A 22,825-nucleotide genomic window follows, 5' to 3' on the forward strand; every position below is an offset into this window, starting at 1 on the left:
AGCAGTGGCTGTGGGGCCAGCACAGAGATGTCCATGGCTCCAGCCCCTACAGGAAACAAGGATTTGGCAACCAAGTGGTGGCTGCAGCCGCTGCTTTGGCACAGGGCTCCCTGCAGAGCCCAGCCAGGACAGCAGCCAAGAGCCTGCTCCCATTTCCCATGCCCAGGGGCAAACCAGCAGGTAGCTCCTGGGCTTGGCTGACTCCATAGTTGTGTCTTTAAGCCCCATTTCCAGCTCTCCTCACCAAGGAGCAGAGCAGTATTTTTGGCTCACGCTGGCACACACACACAGGCGGCGTGGAGGGACCGTGCACCACACAAGACCTCCAGCAGTCAAATGGGAGCTAATCTTAGCTCTCCTCAGTCAGAAAATATCTGTTCCAGAATTATATTTAGGCAGAGGAGTAGGGACCTGTGGGCCAACTACTCTCAGGGGACAGGAGACAGGCATCGGGTTCCCCTTGCAAGTGGCAGCCAGGTCAGCTGCTGTCGCCGACTGTGCTGGAAGACCAAGGGCACTGCCTTAATCCAGCCACATCCCCACCTGCAAAGCTGCTGAGCACATGGATGCTCCAAGCCCTCCATTTCAGCTGAACACATGGCATGCCAGACCTCCTGAAACTCTAACCAAGCACTGAATGATCCATAGTCTTTTGGCAAACACTCCCCTTTGTCCCCCGATGGTGCAGCCCAGGCTGTCCCTTGTCTGGCTCTGAGCATCAGCCACCAGTGCAAAACCCAGGAGACAGGGGAAAAAACCTGTGAACTACTTCTGATACACACCAGAAAAAGTGAGAGCACTCAGTGATGGCGCTGCTGCTTCTGGCAGGGGTTGCACATCCCTTTGATTAGCAAAGGGAAAAGGACATGGGAGGTTGGAACAACCTGCATCCATAAATCCAACTTGGCTGGCTGGCAAGGGAGCAGGCTTCCTTCTGGCTGTCAAGGTGCTCCAACTTGGCAACAGGAGAAGGCAGGAATCAGGCTGCCAAAGCCCCCCTCACACCTACCAGTGGTGGACCCTTGTGGTCTAGCAGGGGTACCAGGGCACGTGTTGAAGAGCAGGGGCCACAGTTCCTAACAGTCACCCTTGAACAGAAAGGCAAAAGGATTTACCTTTAATATAAATCTGTTATTTTATTAAAGAGGATTAACAATCAACTGTCCAGAATCCAAACAAGAAACTCTTCTTCAGAAATAATTTTTGGAGAGAAATTACCCAAAAAAGGCCCGTTTCTTACCGCAGTCATGTTCCTAAAAGGGATGCTTTACTTTTTGCTTTATAAAAGTAAGAAAATCACTCTCTCTTATTCATCTATCTATGTATATATATGCACCACATACTTCAGAGATGAGTATTTTACTCAGAAGACCAATATGGAAGCCCAGAAAGAATGGAAATATTCCCAGCACACTGTTCCTGCTGGATGAGGCTGGACTGGTCCGTGGTCTGTCCGTGGTAATGGTGACCACGGCCCCTTGTCAAAGGCAACTTTTTGGTACAGTATCTTTGGAGTAAGCATCCTGGCAGACACCTGGGATGCTAAAGTACACCACACACTCACATCAGAAAATAATGGTCTCTTCTCTGGATACACAGCTGTTTTGCTTATTGAGTAAAAACACTATTATGCACCAAAATCACTTAGGAATTTTTGGTGAATTTTTCTGTATGAATTCTCCACCAAACCAAAGATCTGACTTGGAGCCAGTGTTGTAGTTGAGTGAGAGAAGCAATCAGGTGGGACCCAAGTCAACACTGAGCCCTAGTTAATTTACTTTTTCAGCCTTAGCAGTGCCTAATGATTATGTCAAATCAGGAAGGGGGCAGAACTCTTAAACCAGCCAATCGACCATGGCTTCTCCAAGCCCTAAATGAAGATAGAGGAAGATCAAACTGCAGTTCACAGGAATTCTCCAGGATGAGTACAAAACTGGGAAAAGTCCCAGAAGGCAGATTTTGGCCCAAAGTGGTAAAATTATGTTCCAACTTCCTATGCATGTGCAAGCATGGTCATGGCCAGCTGTGAGCACTGCTGTCACCTGCAGTGACATTGGGAGGCCTAATACAGCTCTTGTCCAAGAAAGGATGCAAAAAAAAAATGTATTTTGTTTGAAATGCCCTTCAGACCTGTGTGTAGGTAGGGGCACCAGCTTCCAGCTTGTTCTTGTTCCAGTCTTGTTAGTACAAGACTAACCCTGTGTAAACAGAGCTGTGACCAAACCCTCCTACCCACAGGGACAGGAATAAAGCCTCTGTGTCTGAAACACCTGCTCACTCCCTGCCAGCACTAACACACCTCTTCCCTGCAAGGGTGAAGATTAACCCAGGCCAGTCAGAGTTAAAGGTGGTTATTTCAGCACTGCAGACAAGGGCCAGGCAGGTCAGTGGGACAGGACAGGAAAAACAGGGAAAGACTGGGGGGAAAAAAAGCAGGGGAGGTTTTTCTGTTTGCATTTGCAGTACAGAAACACTGACAGATGGAGAAGAGAGTCAGGCCAGCAGGCAGATCCAGCCTGCTTGCACAGCAGCGGGATAGGAAGCTGGATATCCATCTGGGAGAGGGTTTCTGGGGTAGAGGTGGGTGAATGTGACAGTCTGATTCTGATGAGCATTGTAAGGGTTAACACAGGGCTGCCAGGAATAGAGACCGACCCTGGGCACCTCCTCCCCAGCTCCCACGGGCACAGAGGAGTCAGCACACGAAGGGCTCTGCTCCATGCTGGCTCACAGGGACGGGTCACGATGTGTTGGGGACCATCCCATAGGCTTCATGCAGCTTGCTGAGCAGCTCCTGCTTTTCCTTCTCAGGTAAGAAGCTGGACTGGGCCGAGTTGATGTTCTGGGGAAGAAGAGGGGGAACACAAGGGAGACATTAAAACACGTCAGACATGAAGAGCACCCTCTCAGCCTCCTGCTTACAAGGCCAGGGCAGCACTTTCTGATTTCCATTAAAAATTCTTCAGCTCATAAAGAAAAACCAGCAGGTTGTTCCGGGCTGCACCAGGACAGCATCAGAGCACCCAGCCAGGGCTGACTCACAACTCTCTTGAACTCCTCTTCAGTGAAGCCCATGAGTTCCTTGACTATGCCATAATCCTTGTCAATGGTGGAGTTAAAGATGAGGGGGTCATCCGTGTTTAGAGAATAGTTGGCACGATCCTTCTTAAATCTGTAAGGAAATGGGGTTGAAGTGGTGGGTAAAGCACTGGATGTGACGCTGTGCAGTTCTCAGGGGGAAACGCAGTAAAAGCAAAGACCTCAGGGCTGGAACTGCTGGAGACAGACATGGAGCATGGCTTCTGTCCCCACAGCTCTGCACTGACCTGCCAGTAGTGGCTGGGGTGCAGCACCTCATGCCCCACAGCTCAGAGCAGGAGGGACAGGACAGCCAACCCAAGGGACCCCTGCACCCCTCCAGCTGCACCAGCTCCCCCTGTGCCAAAGGACAAGGATGTGCCACATTGTCCTACATAATTAGATGGGCCTTAGCTTTGTAAAGCAGTAAAGCAACCCAAATCCTGGTTATTTAAGATTGCATATAATTGAGAAGTCTTACTGTATTACGGGGTGTTTGGTGAAGTCCGGAGAACATGCACCAGTGAGATAACTGGACCAAGGGCAGACCTGTTTGGAGGAGTTAAGCATGAAAAGCAGAATCAAGCACGCAGATCTGAACCCCAGCTGTGGACACAGATAGCTCAGCACACTGGTAGAGCCAGATACAGGCTTAGAGCTTTGTTCACAGCTGCCCCTCAGTGCTACTCTGATGGACCAGTGCACGTCCCAGGACACAGATGCAGAGAGCCCACAACCCACATGGCAGCAGCAGGAGCCAGTGGGATGTTTCCCATGGCCAGTCAGTCATGAGTGATGTGCCAACCACAGTTAGGAAACCACTGCCATTAAGTATATACACAAATATTCCAACTATTAGCTGGATATTACCATTCTGGGGAAAAGCCAAGGAAATCTGCACGTGCACAGTAACTCTCAGGCATTTCTACCCTCTAACCAGACTTGCTCTGGTACAGCAGCCTGATTTGTGAAAGGAGGAGCCTGCAGACTTGAGGTATATCAACCATTCTTTCTGCTACGAGCCTCCCACAAGCTGCTGTGTGCATTGCTGCTCCTTGCAACAGGTTCCAGCAAACAGACAGGTGTCCCCACCATTTCTGCTGGGGAGCTTTGGGCAGCTGAGTTCAGTGCAATGTTACCACACGTGTGGTCAGCACTCGGCTGTCAGGTCGTGTCCCTGGCTGTAGCACAGCCCAAACAAGGGCTGGTTTTCCACTCAGAGAGCAGCTGTCACGCCCCCACCACACATCCTTACCTCAAAATGCATCTTTGTTCTCAGCAGCTCCTTGTAGAGCTCAGGATCCTCTAGGACATGGTATCCATGGCCAACACGCTCGGCCTTCAGGACATAAACTGCCTAAAAAGAGCACAGGAGAACCACTGACAGCCTCTGAGCTCCAGCTTGGCTCCTGCCTGCCCTGAGACTCCTGTCCCACTGCAGGGACAGCCCCCACCACTGACCCTGCTCTGGGATGGCCCTTTCCAGCCCTTGCACCATGTCCCCAGCGTTTGCTGTGCTGTGGCTACAGAGAGGGCTGGCACAGCTCTCTCCCTGGTGCAGGGGATGCAGGGCCCTTCCCAGCCCTGCCCCTCGCCCTGCCCTGACTCGGGAACTCCTCGTACCTCCTTGACCATGGCAGCAGGGCCAGCCTCCCCAGCATGGACAGTGCGATGAATCCCACACCTCTCAGCTTCCTGCAAAACAAGGGAGAACGTGTTCCTGTCCCATCACCTGCTGTGAGGGCAGCAAACCCCTGGGGTGGCACAGCAAGAACAGGGCTCTGTGCCAAGAGCCCACAGGTCACAGGCTCTGCACTCCAAGGGCTGCAAGAGAAGAGCCACAAACAAAGACACTGAGAAACCCTGGTAACTTCTGCTGGAGCCCAGCCAGGCTCCTCAAGGGCTTTTCTGGGTGCCTCTTCTCCAGACAGCAGCAAGCTCCAAGCTTTCCTTCCTCCACCCACCTGTCCTTCTGCACAAACCTTGCAGCAGTTCCAGCCTGTGGAACTTCTACGTTTTTGGTCAGCTGCAGCCACGTGGGGAAATTTAGAAGCTCCCCCCAGGGCAGAGATGAAGAAATGCTCTGACACTGAGCACCTCCCTCCTGTAAGGGGCTGGGCTGGAGGCAGCCCAGCCGAGAGGACCCTGTGGGTGCAGCTTTCGGTGCAGCTCCATGACCAACCCGAAAAATCCTTTGCCAGGGTGGCCCAGCGGCCACCTGGGCTTTGGGAAGCCATGCAGTCTCGAGGGAAGCCTGGCCCCTGCCTTGCTGGAGAAGGGCCACCCAGCTGGCAGCAGCAGGCAGGCTGCAAGCCCCATCCCGCAGCAGCCGCTCCTCACAGACAGTCCTTCAGGGCTCTGCACTCAGGAGGGATTTTCAGTTGCTTAATACAGATGGGAGTGGGGTTTGCTTCAGCATCTCAGAGCCTGAGCGAACCCCTGGCACAGAGACAAGATGCACCCTTTGGATGGAGAAGGCTGGACCTGGGCACTGCTGGCACAGCAGGGAGGAGAAGACACATCAGCCCATCTGTTCACAGAACCCTGTGCCTGCATCTTGGTTTATAATCACTCTGTTTACTGCACAGCAGTGCAGGCAGGCTTTGTATCAGCTCCCACTGATGGGGTGAGGACCTCAGGAAGCCCCACGTGCTTTCAGACCTGAGCACTGCTTACAAACCACTGTCTTTTTTGCCAGTGGTGGTGCACAACCTCCTCCCCCTCTGATGAAGGGGACTAACAACCCCAGATTCCCACCAGCAAAGAGGAACAAGACTTTCCCTCAGAACCTTTGCGAAGGCTGAGGTCTAGTAAGAGTCTGGGATCAGGCTGCTGAAGCTATTACAGTGTTTGTATTTGAGATGATCAGATAAAAGCCCTTCAAATGTGCAGCTTCCTCTCAGCTCCTGGGTGATTCTGGCAGACTGGAAAGGCCAGTCTCTGCCACCCTTGGCCATGGTTCCACTGAGCCCCAGGGGCTGACAGCAGCGGGGTGGGGGATGATCTGGGCTCCAAGTCACTTGTGTCACGCTCAGTGCTACAGGGTAGCGTGCCAAGCCCCAGCTCTAAGGCCATGTTCAAGCAGTGATGCCTGCCATTAATCATTTAGGAAATATAAACAAACACTTCTGCTATTTATCTGAATGTTTTTAATAGCTGCAACGCATTTCTAAGTTGTCCCAGCCGTCTGCAGTTGGGAAAACGTGTTGCTTGTCCCTTCACACACATCCCCTCAATATGTATTTTCCTTGTAATTTCTTTTAAGAAGCTTAATTCCACAAACCTCATAAGCCTTCTTGTGCTCAGAGTCATTCTCCACCTTCAGGGTCTCATCCCCAGCCAGGTCAACAGCCACCACAGAGTCATTTCGATACTTCTTGCAGAGCTCCACCACCTCTGGAGACCAGCCTGGAAGAGACAGTACCAGCATTTAGGAGGAAGCATTTTAATGAACAAATCCTGGTACTATGACTAGAAGGCTAGAGCTGTTTTCTTTGGTCTTTCCTAAAATTTTTGATGCTCCAAAAAGAAACTCCTAGAAAAGTCCGTCGTCTTCAGGCCAATAAAAGCTGTCAACTGATGGGTCTGTCATCAAGGAAAGGGAAACCAAATGCATTCACCAGCTATAAAACTGCTCTTATCGTGTTCTTCTGTTCACTTTGAGCAAGGGGAAAAAAATAATTAAAAAATCCCCTCCAAACAGTGATTGACTGCTGCAGTTGGCTCAAGGTAAGATGAATTGCACTGCCCTGAGGCTGTAACATGGTGCTTTGGAGAACTCCCTCAACTCACTCCTGAGCTTTCACCCCATCCCAGGCTGGCCATCTGTTGGATGTGTCGTGTTAAGGAGGAGTTTGGGCTGAGAGGGATCTCTGGGGGGCCCTGTATAACAGTCAGCCATGCCCTGTTATAGGGCATCCTCGACTTTTCTGGGGCAAGATGATGGATTCTACTCCTGGTGGGAAGGAGCTGAACTTTTATCTATTTGACATCAGTGAGAGAGTAACAAGTGGCTGACAATTACTTCAGAACTCTCTCTGATCAGGACAGATAACCTCTGCTGAAGGACATGCATCTACCAGCTCACATAGCACTTAACCTTAGCAGAAAGGCCAAGAAACAGAGATAAACAGTAGTGTTAATAATTAACAGGCACCTGCTGTGTACATACAGTCCCCAAACCATAAGAACACATAAGATGATGTGTGCGATCTCATCTTCTTTTTGTTTTCATCAGTTCCCAACTCACTGGGTTAGAGTCACTATTTTATTAACAAGTTTAATACAAGCTAGTTCTGGCTGGCATCTCTGCCTTTCTCTCAACAGTTCATTGTGATTAATATCACAGGTGATATGCAGCATATCCTGAACGTAGCACTAAAGACTCTTTACCAAGCACATTCCTGGCTCTGGGTAACAGAGCTGGTGCCCTGGGATACAGGTATGAGAATTGCTCTGTTGCCTGCACAAGCAATCCCTCCTGCAGTGCAGCTGCACGTGCCCTGGGATGCTCCTGGCACCTCCTGCTGTTACCACTCGTGTGCTGGCACACTGCAGATCAGGGTGACTGTGCCTTTCAGCTTTCCAGTTTCTACAAAGAAAAATGTTTTCTCCCTAGAAACCAGAAATGACAGGGTCAAGTTTTCAAAGTCTTGTTTGCAGTTGGCTGTGCAGGCAGGAAAAAAAACCCGCTCTCCAATCTCCCGGTTCCCAAGAATGTAATTTTTCACATTTCTAGACACAAATTAACCACATACTCATTAGGAAATATCTTTCCACCATCTACCCTATTAAGCCTATATGAAACTGATGGGAGATATGACGATACTCAGAGAAAAGTCTTCACATAAAACAGCTGCTGTCACACAGCCTCTCTCTGACTGCATTCTTCCCTGGAGGAAGGTCCTCACAGAACTCAGCAGCACATTGAAATGCTGGAAATCAGGTTTCCTTCCTATTCTGGGTCACAGCACCTGTTACCGACCAAGTTCAGAGCTGCTGATTTTTTAAAAAACGTTTTATGTATTTGTCTTAAGTATATTTGACTTGTGTTTTCATCTTAAGCCAGCAGAGACTGACTGCTCCCAGTGGATTGATTCTCTGGCTGCCCCGTGATCCAGGCTAAGGAAGGAGCACGTGCTGCTGTAGCAGCAGGACCACGAGCAGGGAAGTGTGAGATCTCAGTCCTCCTTCCACGACCATTTGCTCTCAGACCCACCAGACAGCACAGCAGATGCAAGTGCTCCCTGTGCCAATGGCTTTGACTGGCTTAAGGGGTGCTCTGGCCTTTGGGCAAGGAGCAGAGATCACAGCTCCCCAGGGCAGGGAGCAGAGATCACAGCTCCCCAGGCAGGACAGACAAGCAAGATGTTTCACATACTGGTTACACCCACAGACCCCCCCTCTCCCATTCAGCAGACCTTTTCCCCCCAGTGAAGGGAGCAGAGGACCCCCACCAAGGAAGAACTCCTCCTCAGCACTGTCTGGTCCTGCATCAGACCCAGGGACCAGGGGCTTTCCCCACATTTGTGCAGGGACCCAAACCCAGGGGCCATCACCCCCCGCCACGCGCCAGGGAAGGGGAGCAGGGCAGCAGGGGAGCTGCAATACATTACTTGGCATATGGCGCATGCAGCATAGAATAGACCTGGCTTTGATGTGGAAATCCCTTTCTCCATCCTGTAGTCCCTGATTTACGAGCTGAACGACTTCATCTGGAGTGAGGTCTCCCCTGCAGGGAAGAAAAGCCATCAGCAAGAGGGCAGACACCAGCCAGGGAGGCAGGCAGGAGACAGGCTGCCCGGGGCTCCACTCGCCTCAACATCCAGAGGCACCCGGTGAGACCACCCAGAACTTATGAGCACCTTTTACACCCATGCCATGCCCACATTTACCATAAAAGCACGTGAAGATGACAGTAAGATTTAGAAATGCCTCAGGGAACCAGGGGCAAATCCTGCCCAGAGGAACCTCCTCTTTGCCAGAGCATCTCAATAGGGCACACAACTGCCTGCAGCCAGGCAGGGGCAAGCATGGGGCTCAGTGCCCACCACAGCACACTTTGGAGGGGCCACAGAGTCCAGCACTGATTTAATAAGAGGCACAGATTACAGAGGGGATGACATGCAAGGAAGGGATCGGATCACCAGCCCCCTCCAACACCACCCACCATCTCTGCCAGCTCAAATTCCCATTTTGCTGGCAGTCCACATGTGAAGGCTGCCTTGCCTCACACAAAGAACAGCTCCAGCCAGAAGGCTGAGCACAGCTGCCCTGCACATGCAGAATCCAGTGCCCAGAGCAAGGGACATTAAAACACAGCAGCACACAGAGGTATTTAAGATGAAAAACCCTACAGTGGGAAGGAGAGGTGGAAGCATGCTGGTGCTCACTGCATGGGGGGAGAAAGGAGCTTTGGTTACAGCAGGCTTTGGACACATAACTGCTGTCCAGAGTGGGCCATGCCTTCTCCATGCAAAACTGGCCACCCAGCAGCTCCCTGGCACAGCAGGATCACTCACTCAGCTTGTCCCCAGGGGATGGGATCCACGCCAGAGTTGGCCAGGAGGTGAGGGCTGTACCGGACCTCCACGTAGGCGATTCCTTCCTTTGCCTTTGTCTCCACGAACTCGTAGGCAATTCTCCTCACTGCCTCACGGTCACCCCTGCAGGGACAGCACTGCCACCCATCACTGGGACTGCTCGCCCTCAGGGCACACAGGGAACCTCCAGGGCTGAGCCAAGGGATGCTGCCAAGGGTTGAGGGCGGAGAAGCAAAAAGCAGGGTACTTACGCAATAGCGGGCATGTAGTAATTAAATTTCTCTAGAAATTGGGGGAGTGTCAGTGGTGTGTCATAGCTGATGTACTTCAGGAGCTCCTCAACAGTGTCGCCGGGGAGAGGGATCCCTCTTTTTCTGGAAATGAAGGCACGTGTTACTGACAGGGAAGGAAGGCATCACATTCCTGATCAGTCCATCTCACACAGCGATCACATCCCGAGCTGGCAGCATCAACCACTGCTCCTTCACAGAGAGACACAGCACATGCTGTCCTTCCAAAATCTCCTCGTGGATGCTGCCCTGGATCTCAGCGGGGAGGAAGGCAATCCAAAACACAGGCAAAGCACAAACAAACCAAAATGCAAGCCCAGACTGACCCTGCAGGAACACAGCCAGGGCACATTTTAAGCTTAAGAAGGAGTTCATCTAAAGGGGCTCTGGATTATTTCTTGGCACCTCTGAGTCCTAGGAATTGCCAAAATTCTTTAGAAAAGTCAATATCCACTTATGCAGGCTCAAAGGTTTGAAAAATCGAGGGGATGCTCCAAGGCCTGGGATCATGCAGGCAGAAGTGTCGTGGCTCAGGGGTTCAGTTCCTGTGAGTGAGCTGGTTCCTTAGTCCAGCATTGTGGTGGCATCTTCTCTGACAGGGACACCTTCCACGCAGGAGCAAATGGCAACAACTGCTCTCACCAAAGGGATAGTGATGCTAAAGCCCATTTAAGTACTTCCAAGAGAGGAGAGGCCATTTTTCCCTGGAGCAGCTGGAGTACTGTGGGGGGGAAGGTGTCCCCAGTGCAGTGGGGCAACAGCCAGGCTGCCAGCCAAGGGTGCTGAAGGCTCCCTGGGCAGGCTTTGCCACCCCCACACTCTGGTACCCTGCACGAGCCAACATAAATTTGGAATAATAACCAGACATTTGTTTTTAATCCTCTTTTCTGCCACAATGAATTACAGCTAATTGGTGGATCTCTGCTAATAGAGACAAAACACCACAGACAGCTTTATTGTCCCCATGCCAGCAACCATTCCAGGGAGCCATGCAGGGACACAGTCCAAAGGACCCTGCCCCTGGGCTCTGTAAACACTGCTCCATCCCCCTTGGCCAGGAAGGAAACCAGCCCCACGCTCAGCCCTCACATGCAATCTGCACAGATTAAGTTGCTGGCACTCAGCAGGGAACACTCATCATTGCCAGGGCATTGGTTTTCCTCCCTGCCTTGCCCTTTCCATGGCACTGACACATCAGTGTCTGCCCTAGGAACGGGCATGCACCTCCCTCCACCTGCCCAGGGAAAGTTTCCTACAGCAAAGCCACTTCCCTGGCATTTTCCTGTGCTTCCCAAAGGATTGCCTCTGCACAGGCAGCAGCAGCAGTGCTTTGGGATGATCCACCCTGGAGTCAGGCCTCTGGATGAGGAGGTCTGGTGGATCATGCCAGTGTGGCTCTGGGAGCTGCTGCTGCCTCATCCAACCCTGCTGGTAGTTGGGATCCTTCCTGAGGCAAAGCTGCTCCAGGGAATGTGCTCATGCCCACCAGCACCTCAGTGTCCTGCCCAGAGCCACCTCCAGCCATGGGCAGCACCACACACACTGTCCCACCTCAGACAGGGCAGCTTTCCTGGAGACACCCAGTCCCTGAGGGATCTGCCATGGCTCTAAACCCTCTGGCTGGGCAAGGGGGATGCAAACCCTGGCCCAGACGTGACAGAACTGGAGACAAAGTTTCTAAAAACAGCCCAGTTCAGCAGTGCACTGCCCAAGGGACCTTGTGCATCCCAGCAGCTCGGGGTTATATTATGCCACCACCTGGCAAATTTATTTCCAGCTATTTACCTTTAAAAATAGACCACAAGCAGCCTTCTGTGCCCAGGGTGAGGTTATTAAGGCAGTCAGTCCCCTACAGCCTCCTGCACTGCCCCACTGCTTTTTTTGTGTGTGAGTGCAAGTTTCAGAGCTCACGAATAGCACAGCCTTGCTCCACCCGAGGGCTGGCAGCTCTGGGGGATGCCAGGGCTGTTTAAAAATAAGAGGGAACTCAGCACACACTCAGGCAATGAAGGTTCCTGCCCTAAGCAAGGATCCTGGCACAGGATCCCCAGACAACCAGTGCCTCCTGGGCTTCAGGGGTCCCGCAGCCCTCCTCAGGGACTACACTGGCATTTTCCTTTTTCTAGCAGAGGGATCCAGCAGAGCCCCAGGGAGTCACCACCAACTCATCTGTCCATTTGGACCTGTATTCCAGCCCTGCAGCCCACCAGCAGGAACCCTGACTCAGCTCAGTGCCAACATCCTGCAGGGAATGGGATGGACAGCTCTGACCCACCCTCCTGGCTCTGACTACACTGCAAAAGGTATGGCCATGCCCTGCAGAAAAAGCTACTGTAGAAAGAATATTCCCCCTAGGACTGCACTGCCTTGGAGCCTGTTGGGCTCACAGGATGCCAGAACCACTTCCCATCCTCCTCAGAACTGGTTTCCTCCCCAAAGTACCAGAGTTGTGTCTGAGAGCTGTTCCCTGAAATCCTTAAGCTCACAACCTTCTTGATCTGAGGGTATCAGTGACAGCTGGAAGAAATCTTGTTTATTTTTCCTGCAAACATGGAGCCAGGTCCTCACACCAGTTAATCATTCACCCAGTGCTTCCCACACAGTCTACACTGAAGGGAGAAGATGCACATGGGCTCTGTCAAGGAAACAACCTCTCTCCAAGTCACTGCCAAGAGCTTCCCGGGGTCACCCACACCCTGACTGCTGACACCAGGCAGACAGCCTGGGGTTCAAAGGCAGCAGGGCAGGGTGGGTTTTTCCTCCCAAACCGTGGAACGGCACCACCACCACCAAGACAACGCTCCCACCTGCTGTCATTTCACTTGCTTTTGCAATTAGGAATATGGAAAAAGGAATCAGAATACAGCTGCTCTGCCGTGTCCTGGCCGCACTTCAAAGGCAGGCAGCTGTTTATGAGACACCTTTGGGGCTTTTCTCATGATGGCTCCTCTTGGCTTGCCTGGCTCACAAACCCATGACCACCTTGCTCATGCTCCTGCTACCTGTGCAGCCCCACTGCCCTTTGGGATGTTCCCAGTGTCACCACACTGTGCAGCCCCACTGCCCTTTGGGATGTGCTCAGCGTCACCACACTGTGCAGCCAGAGGACAGAGACAGCACCAGCCAGGTTTGCTGCCTGCAGGAGCTCTTCTGTCGCAGACCTGGACAAGCAGAAGGGTTGATGCTTTGGAACTGCAGCTCCCAGAGCTTTCCTCACCCCACAGCTCACCTGCCAAAGTACAAGATTGTCTCTGGTCTAATGGCTCCATCCAGGTGGACATGAAGCTCAACCTGCAATAAGAAGAATAGGTCAGGTATTCTTAGAGCTGCAGCAAAAGTTCAAAGATAAGTAGCTGGCACTCACATGGGTATAAATGCAGCCAATACAGGGACAAAACCATTACAAGGAAGCACAGGAACATTTTTAAAATATAATCACTATAAAGTTTATTTTTCAACATCTAAGTACTAAGTATTTTCTTATAGCTGCTGCAGCTCCCACATTGAATGAGTCTTTAGAAAATTATTCTGTTTCCAGTAATTTTCAGGAACTGCCCTATCCTTATTTAGCTTGCATGGTTCAGAGTTTGGGAAAAGTGAAAAAAGCAAACCCCAGACACCTTTGCTTTCCAGCTTACTCCTCCTTGAAGTCACAAGCAGCCAAAGACCAATTAATTTGGTAAGAGTCATTACAAAAACTTTGACTTCACTTCCAAGAATCAGCTCCTGATGGGTTGTTAATTACTTGGTATTATCAGAGCTTACAGGATCTCTAATCCTACACAAGAGGTTGGTCCCATGGTACAAGGTGCTGTAAAAAATAATAACAAGTTGTCCCATAGAGCTACCAAGCTGGTTTCAAAATAAAACACTTAAATTTTTACTCATTAAAAATGGGACAGTAACTCAGGTCTTTTCACTCTGAAACCCTGTTTCCCAATTACTGCTGAAACACTGGATTTTGGAGAAAGAGCCCCAGAAAAACAAAAGTAAGTTTTTTCCATTAGCCAGCTGGGGCTTTTGGAGGAACATGACAGATGTAATTTGGAAGTCAAACTGGGAAGGAAAATATTAGCTGTAAAATGTTTCAGCTAGATATTCATCTTTCCAGCATTGTTTTCTTTTTTTAAGTAACGGCATAGCCTACAAAATGTATGTTTAATTTTATTTTTTTAATCAAACTGTAGAGCAGCGACTTGACACCCAAAGTTGTTAGTTGTAACATCGTGCACATTCTACTGCGTACATGTTTGCTGCAGGGTAAGAATTGAGTAGGATTCAGAAGAGGACTGGATATTTGCATGGATAATTAAGCCACCCAGGGTTACTAATTAAAACTCACAAACCCTATGGCATCAGGGTGTGTATCAAACAGTAACTACGGGGAGCTGGGAGGAAAAACGAGTAAGTGGTCCCTGCCAGCAGGGCAAGGCAAGACTGTCCACCTCCCTGGGATCCTTTTGGATCCTTGGGAGTGTCCAAGAGCAGGTGACATGAGCTCCTGGCACAGGGCTGGCAGTGCCCATGCATTGATGCCCACAAGCTCGCTCCCATGCCCACCCTGCCCTGCAGCCCTGCCATGCAGGTAGAGACCCCCAACCCACTGCCAGGGCTGTCACCCACCACTGCTGCTGCACAGGGCCCTCACTGCTGGGCAGGGCCAGGGCTGGGGGCCAGCCCACCCCCACAGGACATGCCCCTCAACATGCACTGGTGCCAGGCCCAGGACAGCTCGAGCTGCTGATCCTGCACTGCTGCAATCAGCTGGCCCAGGGGGTCACAAACATGCCCACAGACACCACTGTTAGCAGGCTGTAAAAAGAGATCCCTGTCACTTCTCCTACCCTTAAGATACGATCTGAATCTACAGGGAAGAAGACTGAAAAAGGGAAAAACCTGCTTTTTCCCCCATCTCGAGTTACACAATCCTGCTTATGAGGACTAAATGTCCTGCAGAGCAGCAGATAAAATAACACACCACGGACTGATCTGCATTGCCAGATGTGGACGCCTGGCATGCTTTCCAGTCTTGAGCTCCAACTCCTATTTCAAAACCAGGCAAGCTCCACTCCTTGAGATATCCAACAGCCCTTGTGACAGCCCTTTCTGATGGATAAAACTTACAGGCTTGAAACTTGCTCACATTGGATTTAAAAACCAAGCAACCTGAACCTGTTGAGGTCTTCTCACTCCAAACACTTCTCAAGTGTTTCCTGCAGGAGCATCCCAGTGTGACATTCCTGTCAACAAGAATGCAGATTCTGTGGTGTCCTCTCCAACACCAGCAACAGGCTCTTCCTCCTCTGCCAGCATTTCTTTGGGTCTGGAGGGACCTAAACTAAGGCAGCTCAATGCTGTTCAACCCGAAATGTTTTGGGTTTCCCCAAGATCAGTGCTTCAGGGCATCGTTTTCTGCAGCTGAGAAGCAATCTATGCTATTTAGATGGCCAATGGACACTCAAGAGAAGATGGAAAGGTGTGCCTAAAAGGCTCTAGATAAGGATGCAATCAGCAGAGGCACAACCCAGCTGCTCATCTCCCCTGGGCGCCCTGCTGGCAAACCCCCAGGCTTCCAGGTCCGAGGGAGGCTGCTCGCTGCAGATTACATTTCAGCTCTCTTCCTGACTGTTTGTTTTGGGTAAACAAAGCACAAGACTTTTCCAGACACAAGTGGGTGACATGACCTTGCCTGAAGCCAAGGAAAGCGCCCAGAGAGAGATGAAAGAGTTTTCTCTGAACTGTGGCTCCAGGAGATGATGCCTGAGCAAGCAGAAATAATGATGGATGCAGGAGCCCAGTGCCTTTTCCAGGGCTCTGCTCCTTGGCACACAGAGCTCCACGGGCACGTGGTCTCTCACCCCAAACCCTCTGGTTTATCTGGAGCAGAAGCTTGTGCACACAAATTAAATGGGGATCTCAACACTGGTCCAGGACCAGTGCTGCACCAGCACTGCAGAGGAGCCTCCAACCATTCCAGGACCGCTGATCATAAAATCAGAGAAAGGTTTGGGTTGGAAAGGAACTTAAAAGATCATTTAGCTCCAACCCCCCTGCCATGGGCAGGGTTGCCACCCACTCGACCAGGTCGATGCCTTCCCTTCTCACAGGATGTGGCAACACTTGTTCTGATGAAGAACAAGAAAGCAGCAGAGCTCTCCAACGCTTTCCTGGGGCAGGAGCTTTGCTCATCCCCCAGTTGCAGCCAGGACCCTCAGGACCAACTCTGTGCAGCCACACCTGTGCCCTTCTGCACCTCCACTGAGCTCCTGCCAGCCCATCAAAAACCCAGAGTGCAACTCAATAAAACCTTTAGTTTCACTAAAGAGTTGTTGAAAGCCAGAGGGGTGAGTTCAAAAGATGTAACTGGCTGTAAATTGTGCGTCCTCAGCACAGACAGCCCCCAGCAAGGCCCATCAGAGCAAACCCAGCGCTTTCCATTTTTATGCAAAAAAAGTTCCAGCTCAACCAGGGCACGTGACTCACTGGTGCAGATATCAGCAAGTTGGTTCAGATTTTAAAAAGGAGAAGTTTTAAGGGCTCTGGCGTGACTTCTCTGGCAATATTGTAATGTTTTCTTTGAGACTTAATAAGCTTCAAAATAAATTCAAACACAAAATTAGGTACTCAAACAAGTATGTTCCATTCCAGGATCAAGTCTGATTATTTTCAATTTAGTGAAATTAGGAGGAAAAAGTTAGCTAAACATTCAAAGTATTTTCAGCCACAGTAAACCCAACACAATTTCTCTATTAGAGTTTGCTCAGCAGACCATGGCAGAGCAGTTAACTGCTCAGTTTGCCTATTATTATATGTCATTAAAAGAGCTATCCAAGCTAAGGCACTTGAAGGATTTTCTGTATGAGGTAGTTCTAGGGTCTTTCTTAAAATACATACAATGACCAAAGTCAGTCCTATCACCACAGTAAAATTAACATCAACTGCAGCTGGTACAGTGGCATCATTTTAAAACCCTAAACAGTGATTTTGCCCAGGATTTAAATTCATTCTATTAGTCTCAATAGCTGAAAAACAGGGCAATTATAGCTGTAATTTGTCAATTATTAGATAAGTGTGGCAGGCAAATGTTAATGGAGAGCAAAGCTGAACAAGAGATAAGACAAATGCCAATCACTGCAAAAAAGAATGAACTGTGTTTCCCAAATACTGGTTTTATGGAAGTGTGCTGTCAGGAGCAAAGTTATCCTCATCCTAAGCTCACCATAAACACTTGTTTGGGAGCAAGAGGTGCGAGTGGCTCAAGAGGGATGTGAAGTGGAAGGGGCACAGTATTGTCCTCAAACATGGCAACACCCACAAATGCATCTGGGAGATGAATCTGCCACATGCTTTAAGGCTTGAATCTTTGAAAGAGAAACATGGGAGACTTGCAAGACCCACAGGACACACTGCTGGGCTGCAAAGCACATCCATGCTTTCCAGACACGGTGTGTCTTGCAGGAACACCTGCCCCGTGTGACTCAACGCCCATGTTCCAAACCAGAATCCAGCAGCAGAGCCTGACCCCAGAAACTCCTGTTCCCACAACACAGCTCAAAGCACATGGGAGCTGCAGGAGAAGAGAGCCATGGGTCCTGAAGCCCTCGAGCTGGGGCTGGCCTGCAGGGAGAGGAGCCAGCAGCGAGTGAGGAGAGGGTCTCTGCTCTGGTTGTGCAGCAGAACGGGGAGAGCCTGATGGTTTGTGTCAAAGGAACGTCAGCCTGTTCTGCTCTTTTATGGTCTATGATAAGCAGGGTTCAAAGTTGTCCCCCAGCAGCCCTGGAAACTCCCTGTTCGTCCACCTCAGTCACTGGGAGTAAAAGAGCTCCTGAAAAACACAGAGGCAGCCCTGGCCCCAGGTTCAGCCGGCGCTCGAAGCCGCTCCAGTCACCAGAAACATCTCTAAAACACAAAACTGATCGTTCCCAATGGCAGAGGGTCCAGGGGAATGAATAGGGCTCATTAACTGACTTCAGGCCCATTTTTTTCCCCCAAGCCTGACTTAGCAGGTTCACAGGACTGAAAGGGACTGCCTGACTCAGGAAAACCAGTCTTGTAACTGCCGGCAGCCGGGCAACAGAAGCCTGATCTTAGCAGTCAGACCCTGCAGATTTTCCTAGGATTTTTCTCTTTGGCATTCCACTCTCCCATGCACTGGAAAAGTAGGAAGAATCACAAGTGAAAGAAGAACTTAAGTTGCTTCTCTCGTCCAAAAGTTTAAAACCACTGGGGTGAACCAACAACCTTTGTTCTCAGTGGACCAGATGAAAGGCCACCATGTCCCAAAACTGAAGCAGCCTTAAAAAGGCTTTAACCATTAGCAGCTGTCAGCACTCCCTGGATTTTGGTATCAAGGTTTGTCTGCTACTGCATGAATCAACTTCCCTGAGACGGAAGATTTTGATGGAGCGAAACATGAATCAGACCTGTGCACACAGACCTTTCCAACTATGCAAGACTTTCCTGGTGCAAACTCAAACTGAGAGACAAATGGTTTGGGAGTGGTAGGGGATGCAAACAGCAGCAGAAAAATCCAACTCTGTTGGGTTTTCAGAGACAATCTTCTTTGGGAAAGCCACACAGTGTTGCCACCACTCAGGTTCTCCCAGGGCAGGACCACCACAAGCCTCACATCACTATTCTTGGTCTCCTCTGCCCTGACCCCCCACTTCCCACCAAGAGCCCAACGTGGCAGCCAGGCAGAGGAGACCTGCTCCCTGCACAGCAGCTTACTGGGACCACAGCCTGGGAGCAGAACCATCCTGCAGTGACCTACCATCAGATACAGGACTATTGCTAACCACAGCTGTTTCATCTTCCTCCTCAACTGTTTTCTAATCTGAATAACAAACATTACCACAGGATCCTACTTGAGATGCACCTATACAAGGCATGGCAAGAGCGACAGACTGGAGCACCCTCTGACAGCAGCCACCAAGGTCGTGTCACAGGCACCTGAGGAAAAACTGAACTAAATGTTTGAGAGACAAAAAAACCCAACAAAACAAAACAAAACACGAACTGAACTAAATGTTTAAGAGACAAAAAAAACCCCAAACAAACAAAACACAAAACTCCCAAAACAAAACCACCCACAAAACAACAAAATGAAAAAGCCAAGAGAAAACATTTAGTTTAGTAGACCATGGCAGGGGTTGGGGGGGGGGGGGCACTTGGTGTGTTCAGCTGGAGAAGAAGAGACTGATAGGAGACCTCAATGCAGTTGCAACTTCCTCGGGAGGGGAAAAGGAGGCCCTGAACTCTGCTCTGGGGGGAGCAGGGACAGGACCCCAGGGAATGGCCTGGAGCTGTGTCAGGGCAGGGTCAGGTTGGATCTCAGGAAAAGGTTCTTCCCCCAGAGGGTGGTTGGGCACTAAACCTGGCTCCCCGGGACAGTGGGCACAGCCCCAAGGCTGCCAGAGCTCAGGCAGCATTTGGATGATCCTCTGGGGCACAGGGTGTGACTCCTGGGGATGGTCCTGTGCAGGGCCAGCAGTCGGACTCAACAACCCTTTTGGGTCCCTTCCATCTCGGCACGTTCTGCGACTCTTCAGGGCTTATCCCTCCCTCCCTCCCAGCCCCAGCCCACCTGCACATCCCGAGCACCGGCGGCGCCGGGATGGAGCCCTGGACACCCGGGGATGTGCGGGGGGACCCCACGGCAGCGCCGGGTGACACCGCCGGGCAAATCCCCGCCCATCAGCCGCCGCGTCCCGGTCGTGCCCTAATTCCCACGCGGCTGCAGCACCCCCGGGGCACAGCAACTCAGCCCCCCCGGGACACAGCACCTCTGCCCACGGGGCACGAACGTGCCCCGTGGGCAGAGGTGCTGTGCCCCCGGGGGGGGTGGGTGCTGAGCCACCGCGCCCTGGAGCATTCACCCCGCTCCCAACCCCGCTGCTCCCGGTGCATGCCCATTCCCGAGCCCTGCCTACAGCTCACCTTGGGTCCCCCGAAGACTCCCGGTGCCCGCTCCATGATCCCGTCTCTCCCGCTCCCGCTGCCGTTCTGCGCCCGCCGCCGCCCCCGCCCCGCCGGCCGCGCTCGCCCGGCCCCCGCCGGCCCCGCCCCGCAAAGCCCGGGGCAGGCACGGGGCGATGGCATCGGACCCTTAAAGATCATCCCCTTCCACACACACACCCCCCCCCCTGCCCTGGTGGAAGGGAACACCTAAGCTTCCCGTCCAGCCTGGGCTCCACCAGCTCCCGTCCAGCTTCCCAGGGGTGTGGGGGCATCTTTTGGGCAGCCCCTCGCCGCGCTCGCAGGGGAGAATTCATAGAGTCGTAGAATCACAGCATCAGCCAGCTTGGAAAAGATCTCCGAGGTCATCGAGTCCAACCCTTGATCCAACACTGCCGTGCCACATCCAGTCTCATCTCAAAAACCTCCAGGGAGGGGGTGAATCCGCCACCTCCCTGGACAGCCCGTTCCAATGTCTGATTGCTCTCTCCGTAAAAAATTTTTCTTCCTAATATCCGACCTAAACCTCTCCTGGCGGAGCTTCAGACCGTAATTTCTCTCTAATGTTTAATCAAAACCCACCCTTCCTGAAGTCCCACTGATGTTTCCTTCAGGAGCTCAGAGCCCTGAGCGGAGCTGCCCCTCCAACAACAACACTGACAGAAATCAGAACAGGGTAGAACGACAGCTCAGTGTGTAGAACCGGAATGCAATCTCCAGCTTTGATTGCAGCCTTAACCCAATTCAACAATATTTGTTTTAACCTTTCCTGCTCTCAGACCTGCTGCTGTGTGACTCAGTTGTTTTGTCCCATGGCTCTCAGTCCATCCTACACCTGCTTTCAGTTCCTGCAAACTCACACTCAGCTTTTCATTTCTTATTTTTAGTAACCTGGCCAAGTTTTACACTGCTCCTCTGCCTCCTGCCTTCCTCTCCCATAGGTGATGCACACGGCAGCCCAGTCACTGAGGACAGTGAGCCAGAAAGCCACAGAATTACAGAATGGTTGGGAAGGAACCTCTGGAGATCTGCTAAAGCAGGTTCACCGAGAGCAGGTTACATGGAGTTGTGTCCAGGTTGGTTTTGAATATCTCCAGAGAAAGGGAGTTCCAGAGAAGTCCTGCCTGCTCCTCCCTGCTGAGCAGGGCTTCTCTGATACTGGAGAGCAGAGCTTTCAGTCACTCCAGTCCTGAAGTCCCCATCTAGATAAAAGCAAGTCCATCAGGTGGAACAAATTTCTAGACTGAGCCTCGAGGAACATCCCTTGGGCCCTTCTGCAGCCCTGGGTGAGATGAGGCCGAAGCTCCCTGGAAGGTGCTGAGCAGGCAGGTGATATTTCCAAAATCTCTGCAGAGACAAGGAGCACAGTTCTGTTCTGTATGACTGGAGTCCACCTGCCCAGGTGAGGCCATCCCCAGACCACAGGCCAGGTCTGAAGAGAGTCCTAGAGATGAAAATCACTGTATCAATGAAAAATACTATTATTACTTGCTCTGGTGCGTAAGCAGAGAAAGCACTTGGGGTTGTAGGCATGAACACTACCACAAATGGCTGCAAAATAAAGTTCCCTCTTCTCCTTCCCCAGCTGTGTTTACTCCAGAGGGACATTGTTTGTGGAAGCTGGCAGCAGGGGATTAGCTATGCTGGAGCCCTGCTTTTGGGGATGGGGAAGGCTGGGGGCTCCTCAAGCCCTGTGCTGTCACACTGCTACCCCAGCCAGGTGACATCAAACAGCCCAGGGGAGCAAACAGCCCTGAAAGCAGGGGCTGCAACCTGTGCTGGCACTGCTTAGTGAATGTAGGACATGCTACAGGCTCACTGCTGCAGCGGGGAATGTCACCAGCCTCCCTTGTCACCAGCCTTTGCCATGAGAGCAGTGATGGAATTTCTGCCCCAAAGCCAAGTAGGCATTGAGAAAACAGTAGTTTTTCAGCTTAAATCCCAAGGTCATTTGGGTATGTGCACTGCAGCAGAGCCCGTGGGAAAAGCCCAGGGCTTGGCTGGGGAGGAAAGTTCATCAACTTGTTCTCTTTTATTAAGTACCAGCTTTTAGGGATGCCCTGACTGCATCCATATGGGACAGACAAAGCCCATCAACCACAGCTAAGTGGCAAAAATATTCTTTAGAAAATAGTGACTGGCAGGGAAAGTAAGTGTTAGCTGCCAAGCACTGCTCAGGACCTCCAGGAGCCTGTGGGATGGAGCAGCAGGAATAAGCAACAGGTATTCTCTGCACTAAAATTTGTGATTTCCAAAAGGGGAAAACATTCCAAGCTACTTTGAAAGTGCTGAATTTGGTTAAAAGCCTCCTGGGTGTGCACAGAGGGTCTGGGCAGAAACAAAATAGTCCAGTGTGCAAATTAGCAACTGTTTGTGGAACTGCTTCTGGGCGAGGTGAGCTCTGGCTCACATGGACCATTTCACTTCCACATCATAGGCTTTCTTTAGCAGCCACCTGAAAAATATCTATTTTGCCTGGATAATGATTCACAGCATCACATATTTGAGGTCTGACTTCTGGTTCAAAGCATCCACAACAGGGATGACCCCAGTGTGAACAGACAGTGCTTTCTAATAGTCTTTTGTGGGCACAGCCCTGCTCAATGTGTCATGTACACTGGGAGGACAGAGGTCAATTAGAGCATTTATTTGAGATTAGAGGAAATTACAGGGTAAAAAAAAAATAGCATGTGGGTAATTATCTGCTGGGAGGAGCGTTGATAGCAAAGGTCAGAAAGAGGCAAATGGGGCTGAACTGGCCCCATGGACTGGGAATGGTGCAGTAAGGGGTTTTTTGATGTTTTTTTTTCCTGCTTAGCAAATACATGTGTGCTGCAGACTCAGCTCTTTCCAGGAGTGTCAGCACAGTGCATTCATTGCACACAAGTGTGTTGCAGAGCCTTAGAAATACGGATTGGGCTGATTTTAATTGACCTGACCCTGATCCACTTTATCCAT

The 22,825-nt window shown here is 51.1% G+C and overlaps 1 protein-coding gene across 2 annotated transcripts; it reads right to left on the reverse strand.

Annotated features, from left to right (window-relative positions):
- Nucleotides 1–1,119: 1,119 nt before the first annotated feature.
- ADA (adenosine deaminase) lies at nucleotides 1,120–19,928 on the reverse strand. Of its 2 annotated transcripts, XM_027646023.1 has the most exons (11): nucleotides 19,850–19,928; nucleotides 13,140–13,201; nucleotides 9,872–9,994; nucleotides 9,600–9,743; nucleotides 8,694–8,809; nucleotides 6,362–6,486; nucleotides 4,702–4,773; nucleotides 4,334–4,435; nucleotides 3,560–3,627; nucleotides 3,043–3,172; nucleotides 1,120–2,842 (listed from the first exon to the last, which is right to left on the reverse strand). In XM_027646023.1, the coding sequence occupies exons 1-11, from the start codon at nucleotides 19,883–19,885 to the stop codon at nucleotides 2,741–2,743; spliced, it is 1,080 nt and encodes a 359-aa protein (XP_027501824.1). In that variant the 5' UTR covers nucleotides 19,886–19,928; the 3' UTR covers nucleotides 1,120–2,740. The 2 variants fall into 2 exon arrangements, with proteins under 2 accessions (XP_027501824.1, XP_027501825.1); XM_027646024.1 differs by lacking the exons at nucleotides 13,140–13,201; nucleotides 19,850–19,928 and adding an exon at nucleotides 11,696–12,261.
- Between the last annotated feature and the right edge of the window lie 2,897 nt (nucleotides 19,929–22,825).

The sequence above is a fragment of the Corapipo altera genome, unplaced genomic scaffold (assembly GCF_003945725.1).
Source record: "Corapipo altera isolate COAL_440 unplaced genomic scaffold, ASM394572v1 64, whole genome shotgun sequence".
NCBI lineage: Eukaryota > Metazoa > Chordata > Aves > Passeriformes > Pipridae > Corapipo > Corapipo altera.